This window comes from Pollicipes pollicipes, unplaced genomic scaffold (genome assembly GCF_011947565.3).
Source record: "Pollicipes pollicipes isolate AB1234 unplaced genomic scaffold, Ppol_2.1 Scaffold_4881;HRSCAF=5763_pilon_pilon_pilon, whole genome shotgun sequence".
In the NCBI taxonomy this organism is placed as follows: domain Eukaryota; kingdom Metazoa; phylum Arthropoda; class Thecostraca; order Pollicipedomorpha; family Pollicipedidae; genus Pollicipes; species Pollicipes pollicipes.
In genome coordinates this window covers 16,032,689-16,046,825 of record NW_023596576.1, presented here as the reverse complement: position 1 = coordinate 16,046,825, position 14,137 = coordinate 16,032,689, and the positions used below count along the sequence as shown (strand labels likewise).

Below are 14,137 nucleotides of genomic sequence, written 5' to 3'. Positions count from 1 at the left end.
TTGACCTTTTGCTTAGAAGCAGTTGCCTAGATTATGGGGGTACTTTGGAGGCCAACCTGAAATAGGACTTGTCTGACGTTATTCGACCTGAAGGTTATAACCTAGGAAGCTCAAACTTTGACCTAAGTGAGTTTACGTACAGATCAAGACACCCTGTAAATTTGGTGTCTCTAGCTTTCTTAGTTCCCGAGATCTCAGGGGGGGTTCAAATTGACCCCCACCCCACCCCCACCCGAGCGCAGCGTATCTCGCCGGCCACCCGGGCGCGTGTTAAAATCCAGTCATTCCATTAGCCACGCAGCGATCAATGCCAAAACAGACATGTTTCTTTAAGTCGTCCAGATCCGGCGTTCGTGAACTTACTTTCCAGAGGAAACGACCGTCAACTGGCTCTCAACCAATGTTGAGCAAGGCACGCTTACTTCAATGTCTTTAAATTTGGAAATCCCCTTTAACCCTTACCCCAATAGACGAGTCTACGGCCCCGCAATGCTTTTTTTGGTTTTCTGAGCATATCTCTCCGATATTTTATGAAATCGTGCCCAGATTTTCACCATGCCATGAAACATTTATTGTACACTTTTTGACTCCGGCTATGTGTCTAGCTTTTTTGGTTTCCGGGAAGCGACGGTTGTTAAAAAATGATGCGCGGCGATCTTTGGCCGACGGCCGAAGAACAGAAATAGAAAAATATGAATTCTAACATTTTTGCCGGTGTAACAGCTGTCCTCTCTCGGACACATCCAGAATCTCCTGTCATGCCAACGGCACTTAGTCCCGTACTCCATCCTCAAAACCACCGATTGCTTAATACGGAGGCCGTCTGAAGCATATCAGACCTTACAAGTTAACAGCATAACAAGACATACTTCTCGCTTAACTCCTGTGCTATCCGTCGTTTGCATCTCGAATTCTCACGCCTTTTACCTTCATGTTGACCCTTCATGCCCAAATCGTACTATTCGTGACGAAATTATCGCCTGCACGTGTGACGCCTCGCATCAAAACGGATGAATCAGAGTTCATGGCTGATTACGATGTGACTAAGCTGAGCCAGCAGCATGAACAAAAGGGGCTTAACATTCATACTTTTACCAGCGCTTAGCTGAACATGCAGCACGAACAAAAAAAGACCAGACCCTCCTAGTGGAATTGCCAATAAAACTTAACGCTTCAGCTGCAGCACGAGACATCAAATGCATGCAACACGAGTCACGGGCGCTGGGCCGTAGGCCCTTCTCTGGCAACGTTGACTGGGGATCCTGCTAGCCGAGGTACCTGAACGAATAGGCCGGCGACGCCAAATGTGAGCCGCTCGCTCAGTACTCAAAGACGGGCTCTTGAGCCGCTTCGGCGCTCCGAGCCACCGCCGTGGTCCTGGCGTCGCGCTGTGCGCGTTGGGGATGGAGATCGCACGGCGCGTTGTCGTTCAATCCAGCCCCTATGGGGCGCTAGCGACTGCACCGGCTCTGTGGACGGACGGAGAGCCCGAGGTCTTCCGGGCATGTTCGTGTTTACTTGTTGGTCGTTTGACGGCGGTTTACTGCTGACCATAGGCAGCGGACTAATAGTCAGTTGCAGATATGTATGAGGTTGAATGTCCTCCAAGGGGCCCCAGCCTGCGTGGCGCCTGGCGAGGGAGCGGAAGTGTATATGACACCGACCGTACGCCCACGCCACGACATTGACCTTCGCTCGATTCGAGCCAATGACCCGTGGTAATGTACCGCGACGACCGAGTTATCAGAAGCCGAGGGAGCCACCCCATCTCCGGTGACCTGCGGGACACACGTGTTTCCCTACGCCCTATTGATGCGATTGCCTGCGGAGTTTTCAGACCGTTAACCGTCACAATTACAACGCCGCGGACAGGTAAATCAGGCGTCTGTACAAACGTTTAAGAACCTCCAGCATTCATCGTGGCGAAATCCACGCGTTCTATAAACACCAAAATGAGAGCAGATTATGACCCAGCCCAGGTCAACTGCAGATCACTTGCATGTGTGACATTTGCTATAAAATATCGCACATCGTTGTACGCACCATGAATCACTGAGATGAAGAATAATACCAGGCCACTTACAGCTTGGCAGGTTATCTGCAAATTCCCGAAAAGCAACGATCATTTTCTTTCGCCGAGTACTGTGTCAAAACTGACATGCTTTCATCGAATGTTGTGCAAACGAATATTCACGGCTCAATTAATTTTGTCCGTTTCTGTTTGTCTGTAAGTTCGCTGGTCCTCACCCGTGATCCAACATTACCTGCTTGCTGGACATTGTCTAGTTTGGCCTCCGTAGGCCCATAAAGCATGCCGCTACGTCACTGTGCTTACTGGTCGAGTCAGACTAGCCAATGTCCAACAGATGCTGACTCATGCGTAAAGTCCAGGGTGCAGTCCAGTAAGTACAGTGCTAATAAAAAATCGAGTAAAACCGATTGGCTCATGCTTTTACTGGTATCGTTTGCCACCCATCTGCATCGCCATCCACAATAAACCATTTAACCAGATGGCCGGAAAATCGAAACGTAACACATTTTTAGGTGTTGACAACATCTCGGCAACCTGTGTGGGTAACCCGGATCATTTCCAGACTCAATACTTTATACTACGTCCAAAGACGTGCGATATGTTATGGCAAACGCAACACATATAGGACATTTGGCATTGACCTGACATGGTCTGGGTCATGACTCTGTTTTACTTTTTATGTGTCAATGGATTATGTGAACACAGTAACACGCATGTCTTGATGGGCCCTAATGCCTGCCTAAGCACTTGATTGGCCCATTCTGCTGCATCCTGGTGCAATCATGTTCTTTATTTACGCTGTCTCCCATCACCCAGTTACCAGAAAAGCTCTTATCCAAACCTTCCGCAACAGAATGAGCGCAGGCTAGTACCCACTAAACCTGCCAGAACTAAACAGGTTGGCTTGTTACTGCACTTCCTTCCAGGCAGCATGAGCAAATTTCAAAACTACATTCAAATAAGCAGTAAATGCACAAGTAGCATCATGGTTGAGAACTAAATCGTGCGAACAAAACGAGCACGAGGGAGCGATGGCAAAAACATTGAAAGCATCCAGATCTAGATGCAGCATTTCTACGTGACCACTAACACGATGTCCCTGTCTCTGTGCGAATGCATGCTTTTTAGCCCGCTGGCATGGGCAGAGGGCAGTCTTGACCGATGTCGGATCAGATTTCGACATCGCGGGACGTTTGCCAAACATCTTTGTCATCGACGGACCATACCGGCTGCTGGTGGTTCTCAACACCAGGTGCGGCCACTTTTGAATTCTTAGGATGCTATCAGTGTTGTGTCCAAAATCTACAATATATATATATATATATATATATATATATATATATATATATATATATATATATAGCGCAGATCACCTTTCCCCAAACAACCGGGCACAGGCCCAACTCGCGCCACTTGTAGTCACCGCGGGAGAGTGCGGGACATCGCTGCGAACCTTGATCAGTCGCTGTCACAATGTCTTTGCCTCGCCTTTGCGACGGGGCTTTACGGGCTGTGCGTTACAGGGACGTGACGACTGACTGTAAAGAACCGCCGGATCCCTCGTGATGAGTCCGCCCTGCGGCTGAGCCCGCCCTTGGCCATGACTTATCACGCCAAGGTATACGGCGCTGCACCGCGCTCCCATCCATAATAAGGGGTGTGCGTAGTCCAGTTGTCCTGCACAGACGCGTGGGGGGCCTGCAATGGAGCACGACATCGTGCGGCCACCGCACCGCCGGAGAGTGGAACATCGCAGGCCCGATCCGTGCTTGTCTCACGGGGCCGAGCAGGGCGTTTTCAAGAAGGTGAGAACCCGAGGCATGCGCGCCCTTCCCATTACCATTTGTTCATGTATAATTTGCAAGTTAATGTCAACAATGAAAAGTTAAGTGGTCACCTAAACTAAAGTGAAAGTGGATGGCAGGCGATTCTGTCATGCATCCAGACTATGCAATGAGCTTCGCGTGCCTGCGGCGTGGCAAATATTTTTTGGTGTTCCAAATTCGGGTTATGTTTCCTCCCCATTCATTGTGAAACCCTGCATGCGCTGCTTGGGACAATGGTGGACCACACATGGAGCCCCCTTAGCTGGGCCCCCTACACGTTCGTTCGCCTGGTTCTGTTCCCCGAGTTGTGATCCTACTCATGTGTGTGTCATCGATGCCACGAATTAGCTGAAGTGGGCCTGGCACCCATATGCTACCTAGCCCTGCAGGTGAATGCAACTTCGTGGTTTTGGAACACGCGATTAGTTCTATGTCGTGAGTGACTTCAGTCATTTTTTTGCGCGAGAGGCTGGAAGCCATAAAGGGAAAGGTGAAAATGACACGCCATGTTTTGCAGTCTTACGTGCATCAGGATTCACGTGAGCTAGCTTAGTGTTCGTTGCTTCTTCGCCTAACATCGACATTCACGGTCGCGTTGCCTCCATTGTGACTGGTCTTGACATCTAGCGGTAAAGTTTACAAACATAGTTTGTGTGATCTGCCACTCTTCGGCATGTGCCATGAAGCTAGTTGTTTGATAGGGAGGCATGTCGTGGTCGTCAAGACCGAGTAGCGTGCAAATGTTCAACATGACCAGCAAATTTATCGCTTGGGCATGGGTACCATGCATACGCAGACCACAGAATGTGCAAACAGCTGCTATGACAGGTAATTGGTTCACTGCGACAAAAATGTTTGTGCTGGTGCGGGAAAGACGGCATTTAGTTGTGCAAAAGGCATTGACTGAGAGCAATAACATGATGTACATGTGCAGTCAAGCCTAGCGATTCTATGTCATCGTCACCGGCCGCTGCTGCTGGAACCGTCAGACGTATGAGGAGAATAAAAGCCGAGCATCGTTGAACATATCTTTATTTCATCAGTGTCCATAATAGCGCTTTCGACAATGAAATCCAACAAATAACTGCTACTGCTCAGACGTGGGTGTAAAATCGTTGCAATGCATGTAGCCCTGTGATCTGCAGCAGCGGCGGCGGCAGCGAGCCGGCGCACTGCCAACACCGCGGTGGTGAAAGAGACCTGGACCGTCATGAGCGAGGGGGAGGTCACGGGGGGCGGGGGCAGTCCAGGGCGGGCGTGCCGGAGACGTGACTGGGGGCGGCCCGGCGGCCGGCGAGGAGACGGCGCAGAACTGTGGCGCACACCGGAGGAGCAGAGAGGAGCGAGCTAACCGAGAGCGGGGCCGGCGGCGGCCCGGGCCGTGCCGCCGGCCGCCGTCCCGCAGAGGTGCGGCGCCGGCACGGGGCCGGGGCCGAGGCACTACTGCTATAGGTATGTAACATTACAAACGCCTGTTGAGTCTTTGGCACGTCTGAGCCTGGTCCGGTGCCCCATCCACAATCCAGACGGCGATACTCCAGCATAACACGCGAACGGTTACACAGCGAATATACCAAGAATATCCGGTGACTCGGGTGCACCCACCCTTGATCTATACTGAAGGTCTCTGCTATAGTGCTAGTTGCAGGTTAACAGCATGATATATAGTTGGTAAAGTCCTGTCCTACGAACAGTTTTGATATAAAATCACGTACTGAGTAACAAGCAGTAACATGACTGTACACAAGATTAAAATACTGCAGTGACGAATGCAAGCATACGCACAAAGAGAATCTGAGAAAACTACAGTGGAGTACAGTCCAGATATCGACCCAGTGCCGTACTAGAAATATTTGTATCATATTTCGCATTTATTACAAAATCCGACAAAATTAACAACGACATCGGCACGCCAGCCGCCTCGGCCCGTATGAAAGATGCGCCCGACGTATCACGATCAGCTGCCGGCCTCCTCGTCGGCGCCGTGGATCTGCACCTGCGGCGGCGGCAGCTCGACGATGCGCCCCATCGAGCCGAGTGCGTCGGCGCCTCGCCGTCGCCCGCTGTCGCGGCGCTCCAGAGAGTCGAAGCCGACGATGCCGAGCCCGGGCAGGCCGGCACTCAGCACGCCGATGCGGCTGAACGACTCGCCCAGGTGGTAGCTGGAACGGCGCGACGAGTCGGCCGAGTCGCCGCTGCAGCGCGAGCCGGGGCGCGAGCCCGAGCCGGACGCCACGCTGCCGGTGCGCGAGCGCCGGCCGCCGGCCACCAGGCTCGGCACGTGCAGGTACGAGGCGACGCGCTGCAGGAACATGGGCGTGGTGGGCGAGCGGCCGGGGCTTGTCTGCGTCTGCGAGTCGCCCAGCGTCAGCGCCAGACGTTCACGCTCGCGCTTCCGCCTGCAACGCACAACGCGAAGCGCGCGAGTCAGCCGGGCGGAGCGGTGGAACGGAACGGCGCGACGGAACGGTGGGACGGCGAGACCGATCGGCGCGATGGGCTCCAGCACGTCAGGAACTGCAGTGAATGCGGTGCGGAAGTCCTTCCTCGGCTGTGCATGGATACACTTAGACTGAAGGGTTTCAGCACAATGCGTAGATGCTGGTTTTGAGAATCATGCTCCTATTTTGTTGGCAAGGTCCTTCATCCTGGGTAAGACCCACGTGACTAGGTTTACAAATGGCAAAACAATGAAGTTTAAATGACAAAGTCAAGATACTTTAATGACACTATAAGCATAACTATGATTCCAGTTCGTCGCCTTTGTTTTGAAGGCGGGAACATTTGAATATGAATTTGTCCTCAGATGAACGCAGCCAAGGCATCCTTACAATCAATAATAATACCCGCAATCAAGGCATTGCAAACACCATGCTTCACAGGATGGCAATATGGTGCAATGGATCCGTTTAGTGCAGCCTTCACAAATTTTCTAAAGCGGGAAAAGTTTCTCGGGGCTCACACACTTACACAACAAAACGCATATAAAGTACCTTAAACTCGCGATCGCAACACTTTGCAAAGCCCCCTTCTGACTTACGCGTCCAATCGACACATCAAGTCAGATCACACAGGCACGAAACATATATACACCAGGATACAAAGGGAAGACAAAACTTCAAGGCCGGTTACTAAGTCAGAACGCTGATTGTCGCAAAGGTAAAAACCCTAATACGCGCTGGCAAAAATCTTCAAAACTCTGAAGCAATTCTAGCACACGCGTGAAGTTCACTACCACACGTGCTGGACGCTGGCACCGCCGCCCGCTGCCGGGCCGGCCAGCGCCGCAGGTGAAGGGTACGTCCACAGCTGGCGATCGCTACCTCGAGACGAGGGGAGGGGGGAGGGGGAGGGAGCGTGACGTGCGGGGGGAGGGGGGGGGGGGGGGGGGAGAGGGCGGAGGAGGGGCGCTCGGAAGGGAGCCATGCGGTGCTGCCGTCCCATCCCGCAGCATTCTCCACAAGGGCCACCCGCGAGGAGCGGCAAGATGGTGTGCCGTTGGAGCGCCGCTGGACGCTTAGTGCACTACCTCTATTTCGATGCAGTTCAATGTACGGTACCGCGAATAAACCGGTCTGGAAACGCTGGCAGCCCATTGCATAACATATATTTTTGGCGATTTCACACGCTGAGTGAGCCTCTTCAAAATCGGATTCCCGGTATAACTCATATTCATTGTTGTTATTAGTTGCCCAACTTTTCTAAATAACAACGGCAGTTTATCTGTTGACAGCTGCCTGAGAATGAAATCTAGATGGCGCAACTGCCACGGCGCGAAGCACGAAAACAGGATGCCAGAGCCCAGCTGTTTACAACCCGAGCTCTGCTCTACTATCTGTTTGAAGAAATCCGACGAAAACGCTATCTAGCACAGCTCATCCGCCGGCTAGGCGCAGGCGGCGGGCTCGGGGACGGAGCCCCAATAGCCCAGCGCCAGCAGCAGGCCTGGTCTTCACGAGACACAGGTGTAGTGCAGGCCTGGTCTTCACGAGACACAGGTGTAGTGCAGGCTGGTCTTCACGAGACACAGGTCCGGCACGGATCCCGCAGTCATCGGTCACCCGTGACCAGCCACGTGACCGCGACCCAGCCGCGGTCCACCCCGCTGGAAAGCCGGCCGCCGCGGGCCTGGCGAAAGCCGCGCTGGTGCAAGGCCGGGGCAGGGGCGCGGCGCACTCGAGTGCGGTGTCCGGGCCGTGCGTGCAGGGAGCATGCCAAGAGAACGCGAACCCGTTACCTATGCCAGAACACAGCAACTATTTGTGTCAAGAGCGTGAGTGCTGTCAGCGATATGCAAGCTTTCTACAGGCGGCGGTGCTGGTTCGCGACCCAGCGCGGTTGCGGCTGAAATGAACAAGGACGGGCGCGTCACGGGCGGCCCACGAAGCCGGCAGCCGGCGCTCGCAGCGAACGGAGCGGAGCGGCGGCGAAGCGCCACCCACCGCTGCTGTTGGGGGCGGCGGCAGCGGACGGCGGTGGGATGAGCTGGCGTCGAGTGGGAGTGGCCAGGCAAAGGTGGGGGTGGCGCGGGGAGAGAAGAGGGTCCGAGGAGGTGTCACATTGAATGTTTTTTGATGAGGCCAGGAGTGAGAAGCTCAGGGTGACGCTTCTGTTACCGAGGCATCGCAGAATCAATAGAAGGCAAGGGCGAATTACATCTTTTCATCAAAACTAACGTTGAATGAAACCGACCCCATTGAGATAGCCTGGCAGCGACACAGGCTGCGAATATTGAGCTGGCAAGGCCTACCATCCACTCTTTTTCACTCCACTTATTGCTGTAGGCGAAGCACGACAAGAGGATGCTGCAGCCCGACGGCGGATGACAAGGTCTGCCAGCTGATAACGCAGCCCGATGGCTTACAACCGAGCTCCGCTCCATCATTTGTTCCGAGGAATGTGCCAATACGCATGGCCCGAATGATCTGTTGAAGCTGAACCATCTGAACGGATCACATATATGCGAAGGCAACGGTAATGCTGAAGGAAGGATGCTGCCTCGCTTCCTTCTGCGGTGTGGGATAGGACGGCGTGGACGTGGAACGACACTCACCAGCATACAACCGCGGCTCAATGTGTAAACAAACAAGCACATGTATCCTACACCGGTGCCGGAAGCGCCATTCATATCAAAAACAGCTCGTCACAGACGCCACCCGGGGTGTAGTTATCATGCAGCGATTTGAGGATGAACCAGCAGCGCGGGACGCTGTGTCGGCGGAACACGACACGTCTGCGCGCAGTCGGCGCCGCACGGCACGCGCCAGCTGTGAGCACCACCCACCGACAGAAGGTCTTGAGCGCGCGCTGGATGATGCGGGCTGCCAGGTCCATCTGCTTCCACTGTCTCGTCGACGACACGATCTCCAGCTCCTTCCGCGTCGGGAACTGCTTTTTGAACTTCTCGTTCATTTGTTCTTGTAGCTAGGGGAAGCGGGCGTGGTTAACGGAGGTCGCCCGGCGCGGCCGAGCACCGCGGGCGACATGCGAGGGGCACCGGAGCATGCGTGACGGGCGCTGGGGTCCGGCGGCTCGGTGGGCGCCCGGCGGCGGCGCGACACACCACACCCTCACGCGTCACGCGTCACGGCATGCGGGCGAGTCGGACGTGTGTGACGGGAACGGCCTGTGGCAGGCACGGTCGCGACGCGGGTCGGTCGAACGCGGCGCGACTGGGCGCGGCGCGCGTTCGGCGCCGGGCCGGCGGGCAGACGCCGGCCGGCGCGACCGTGACTGCTGCCCCCGGGAGGCGGGCGGTTCCCCGTCACACACAGCGCTCGTTGACAGGGTGATCTCCATAGTGGTCAAATCTTTGACCGCCCTTGTTCACTGTCTGATACGGCCCGCTGCTCGTGCCAGATGCGCGCTCTGCAGTTATAACGTTTTTTTCTTAATCAACTTGGGATGCTGGTAAACGCAAAAAATTGAATTCGTTTTCAATGAATGTCTCACGTTTAGACAGCCAAGGCACATTTGATAAGGATGTCATTGAGAGCCCTTCGACAACCCTTCCCTGCGGCGCTTTAAATCTGCTCTCCAGCTCTTTAATCAACCAGGTTGTTTCTGACGTAAAGGACGAGAGGCAGACCTCTCAAGAACTCGTGATTGGACACTTGTTTGCGTCATTGTGTGCCAAGATCCATATCTGACTCGTTAACGTGGTCGAGAGAACCTCTCGGCAACCCTGCTAGTCTGAAAACCCTCGGAAACTGCAGGCGCATCGTGGTACGAGCGAATCGGGCGGAGGCGGCGACCGATGCCGGTCTGCCAGTCTCCCACGCTAACGGCAAACATGGGCGGTCAAAAGTTTGTACCTTATGGAACTCCTCCGTTTCTTCCACGTGGCCGAGCACATGCTTGGTGAGCGCGTGCAGGATGTCCAGGCAATGGATCTTGTCGCCCTTGGCTATGGGCAGGTTGAAGCTGACCAGCGCCACTGTGTTGGGCTTGGGAATGCCCAGTGGCGGATCCAGCGAGGCGATAAAGTCGGACAGCTGCGAGAAATTGATGAACTGGGTCGCGTGTGGATCGTATCTGCGAACACAGCGCCATCCCGAGCGTCAGGACATTGCGACTGCGGATGACGAAAGCTACGTGTGACACTAAGTCATAGTCTCGTATCATGGTAGAGTAACGTTGTGCTGGGTGCGTGGAGTGCTACCGACATGAAAACATGCAATGCGCACCTACGATTGTGCTTAGTCAGGGCATCACGCACTTTTGTTACACACTTCTGAATGCAGCGAGGGACTGACATCCATCATCTGCCACCATAATCCTGATCAGAATTATGCAGGAAATGCTGAACAACCATCGCAGGCCGCAGCAGACCTTGCGCCAGGCTCACTTGGCCCAGCGCACGTAGAACATCTCGAGGTCCTCCTCAACGATGCCGATCTCCTCTTCCTGGTGGGCTTGGTTGAAGTTCTCCAAGATCACGGCGATGTACATGTTGATCACGATCATGAAGTTGATGACGATGAAGGTGACGAAGTAGATGATGGCGAAGAGCGGCTGGCCGCAGTTGCCGTACGGCAAGTAGTCGCCGTTCTCAGCCCGCAGGTCCGGATCAGCAGTCCGGGGGCTGCGCCATCAGCGGGTCCAGCACGTCGTTCCAGCCGGCAGAGGTGATCAACCTGACATCGACAGAGGTCAAACAATGTCAAGGAGGCTAGCACATGTCAACAGGTCATCAAAATAGGTTATCGAAGCTCGACGGAATTCGAGCAATACCAACAGAGGTCAGAACAATCAACGAATGCTGGCAGAGGTGCACATAGTAAGCTGAGGTCAGTGGGGGGGGGGGGGCGGCCAAAGTCAGGGGCATTAGCAGAGCTCAGCTCGGTCGTCACTAGGATGTGCAGTATGCCTGAGGAGTGCAGAACGGAGGTCGGACATGTAGCAGTGGAAGTCGGCACATGTCGTAGGACGGCATGGACAAAGAACCTCTCCGAGAACGGAGAACATCATGACAGAAGAAGGTAGATCACAAAGTGACCGCAAAAAACCTTGGCAGGGGCGGAACCAGGGGGCGAGGATGGCGCCAATAGACCAGCATGCTATTTTGCAGAGAAGCGCCGCGGCGCTTTTTAGATTGGCTACGCTGAACACGCAGCGGGTGCAAAACGCTATCGTATGCAATATCTCTCGACGGCTTCGCCGCATATAGACTTGTTCAACCACAGGCACCATCAATCGGTAGGCAGCACACCAGTCACCTGAACAGAAGAATCATGCTGTTGCCGAATGTCTCGAAGTTCATGATGTCGTCGATGACGCCGCTGTGCTTGACGTTGGCGAACAGCGCGATGCCGATGATGGCGTAAATGAACATCACTAGGAACAGCAGGGCGCCGATGTTGAAGAGAGCAGGCAGCGAGACGATGAGAGCGAACAGCAGCTTCCTGATGCCCTTGGCCGCCTGCAGCGTTGGAGAGAGCTGAGTCAGCGCAGCTCACAGCTACAGTGCGTCGCGTCAGGCTGGCACCGACACAAGCTCGACCACAGGACGGATCTGCTGTGCTGGTCATTGCAGGGGACGATCAAACTAGGCTCTTGTAAATGCTATGATCTTTCTTTCATGTTTGTGTATAAGTTTTGAAGTATTTATGCGGTTTGTTTGTCAATACTTACGCAAGGTGGCTGCTGGCGACAAAAATTCCCCTAGATAGATTATATAACAAAACGAAGAGTGACATGGCGAAATGCACTGAGCTATGCCGTTCTTGCATTCAAAGAAAGAAATCGGCGTTTGTATGGTCTCGTATTCCTAACACTGACACTAATTCCTATTCCTAACACTAATTCCTATGGGGATGATACCAAAGTTTACGGCAGCGAGGTCCGCTGCCGAGAAAACTCTTTTCTTCTTTCATCTTCAAAAGAAGGCGGAATATGTGGCAAATGTAGTTGCACTGGAACACTTGCCTTGATTAGCCGCAGGATCCGACCTATCCTGAAGACGCGCACCACGCGCAACAGAGTGGGTGGGATGGGGAACTCTGTGTTTAAGTGTTCCGCTTCTATGACGAGGCTGAATATCGAAAGTCCGACCAGGATAAAGTCGAAAAGATTCCAGGGTACTGTGAAGTAATGCAGACGCAGCCCGATGATCTTCACCAGCGCCTCTGAGGAAGAAAGAACAAGCGATCAGAAGGTAGCTGTAGGGCACCTTGCTCGAGTCGGAAGGCTTTCAAGCATTTTGCGTTTTGTTGGTATCGCGCGAGTAATGCGTCGAGTTTACTTCGTTCTCTGTTGATTGGAGCGAAGCATCACCGCAGCGCAATACAAAACGCAACCGGGAATTCATCGGTCCAACCAGAGTCTAGGACCATTTATGGCAGTCAAACGTTTGTTCAACGCTAGTTTAGCCTTCTCGAGTGAGTTGAAAAGCCATATACCAGCCAGAGTGAAAGTTAGACAAGTTTATTTGACACTCCAATGCGAGAAGGGATCACATAATTGATCCTAACTGTCTTCGTTGGCGTTCAAAGTAGCACCCAAGGCAATAGAAACACTCTAGCACCTAAACATCTGTAATTATGCTATAGACGGTTCGAGTTTTAGCCCCAACGCGAGCGTGAAGTTCCAACGACTCACGACTTCCTGAGTTACAGGCCTCCAAAATTGGACGAAGAAACGGGGCTGTTCAATTACGCGGACATGAAAGGAGCCGGGGTAGTTCATCAGCTGCAGCATTTAATTCGGTCCGACAGAGGCATTTCAACTTGCGAAGGAACGCCAGCAGTATGGAATGCCATCCGTTCTAAAAGTTCTGAAGATGGCGCTGTAATGGCGCGCCGTGCTAGTGGACGGGGCCGGAATTAAGTCAAGCCATTGCCGTGCCATTTCAGCTTTCGGATATATTGCACGCAACGCGTTCGAGACTAGCCGCACTGTGGTAAGGTCATTCGATGGTACATTACTTTTTAACGACTGAACGCTGTCTGAATCGATCAGTAAAGGTTAAGATACGATTCAGCAGACAACTTTTTTTTGGCAGGGTGCATTATTTTCATTTTCCGACTAAGGTGTCAAATTTATATTTTCTACGTTGTATACAGAAGTCCAAACCACCAAGTTGAGAACAGCGCCGTTGATCATGCAAACTTTAACACCCCCGGGTGGCCGGCTAGATACCCTTCGCTCGGGTGGGGGGAGGTCAATTTGACCCCGCTGAGGTCTCGGGAACTAAGGTAAGCTAGATACACCAAATAAAAGATTTACTACAAGGTGCATTGACCTGTACGTGAACTCACTTAGGTCAACATTTGAGGTTCCTAGGGTCAACATTTGAGGTTCCATGACCTTTGGGTCGAATAAGGTCAAACAAGTCGAATTCCAGGTTGGTCTCCAAAGTGCACACAGAACATAGATAGCTGTATCTAAACAAAAATGCTCATTTAAGGTCAGTGATCTTGTTTGACATTTTGAAGGTCATGGTGACCAAAATCATACAAGACTGCTCTGAGTTTTGCATTTGAATAAGCCTTTGTGGCTTATTACGTGGTTACGCTAGGCAGTATGCTTCTAAAAACAAAATGTTGACCTGAACCATTTTAGACCAATGACCCGTTCGGACCTCTAAGAAGTCCATGGAAAATGTATAATGTGGTTCCTGCTACCAATAAATTCGAAATGAGCACCAGAAACTATCCCAGACAGTAAGCCCGAGAGTAATAAAACAGGTTGGTTTTGACCCTGATCTGACTTTCATACCTGACCTTAGGTCAACGTTATTTGCTCATTCAATATTTCTGGCGCCTAAGAAAGCATCTAA

At 52.8% G+C, this 14,137-nt stretch overlaps 1 protein-coding gene across 1 annotated transcript in view; it reads right to left on the bottom strand.

The window, feature by feature from the left end:
* Positions 1 to 4,873: 4,873 nt before the first annotated feature.
* LOC119100031 (sodium channel protein 60E-like) overlaps positions 4,874 to 14,137 on the bottom strand; it is an 83,913-nt gene continuing 74,649 nt past the window's right edge. Inside the window, 7 exon segments of the mRNA XM_037223147.1 lie at positions 4,874 to 6,257; positions 9,143 to 9,282; positions 10,173 to 10,392; positions 10,706 to 10,929; positions 10,931 to 10,994; positions 11,577 to 11,779; positions 12,286 to 12,485. Of these exon segments, the coding sequence (XP_037079042.1) occupies positions 5,816 to 6,257; positions 9,143 to 9,282; positions 10,173 to 10,392; positions 10,706 to 10,929; positions 10,931 to 10,994; positions 11,577 to 11,779; positions 12,286 to 12,485 (1,493 nt within the window). The 3' untranslated portion in view covers positions 4,874 to 5,815.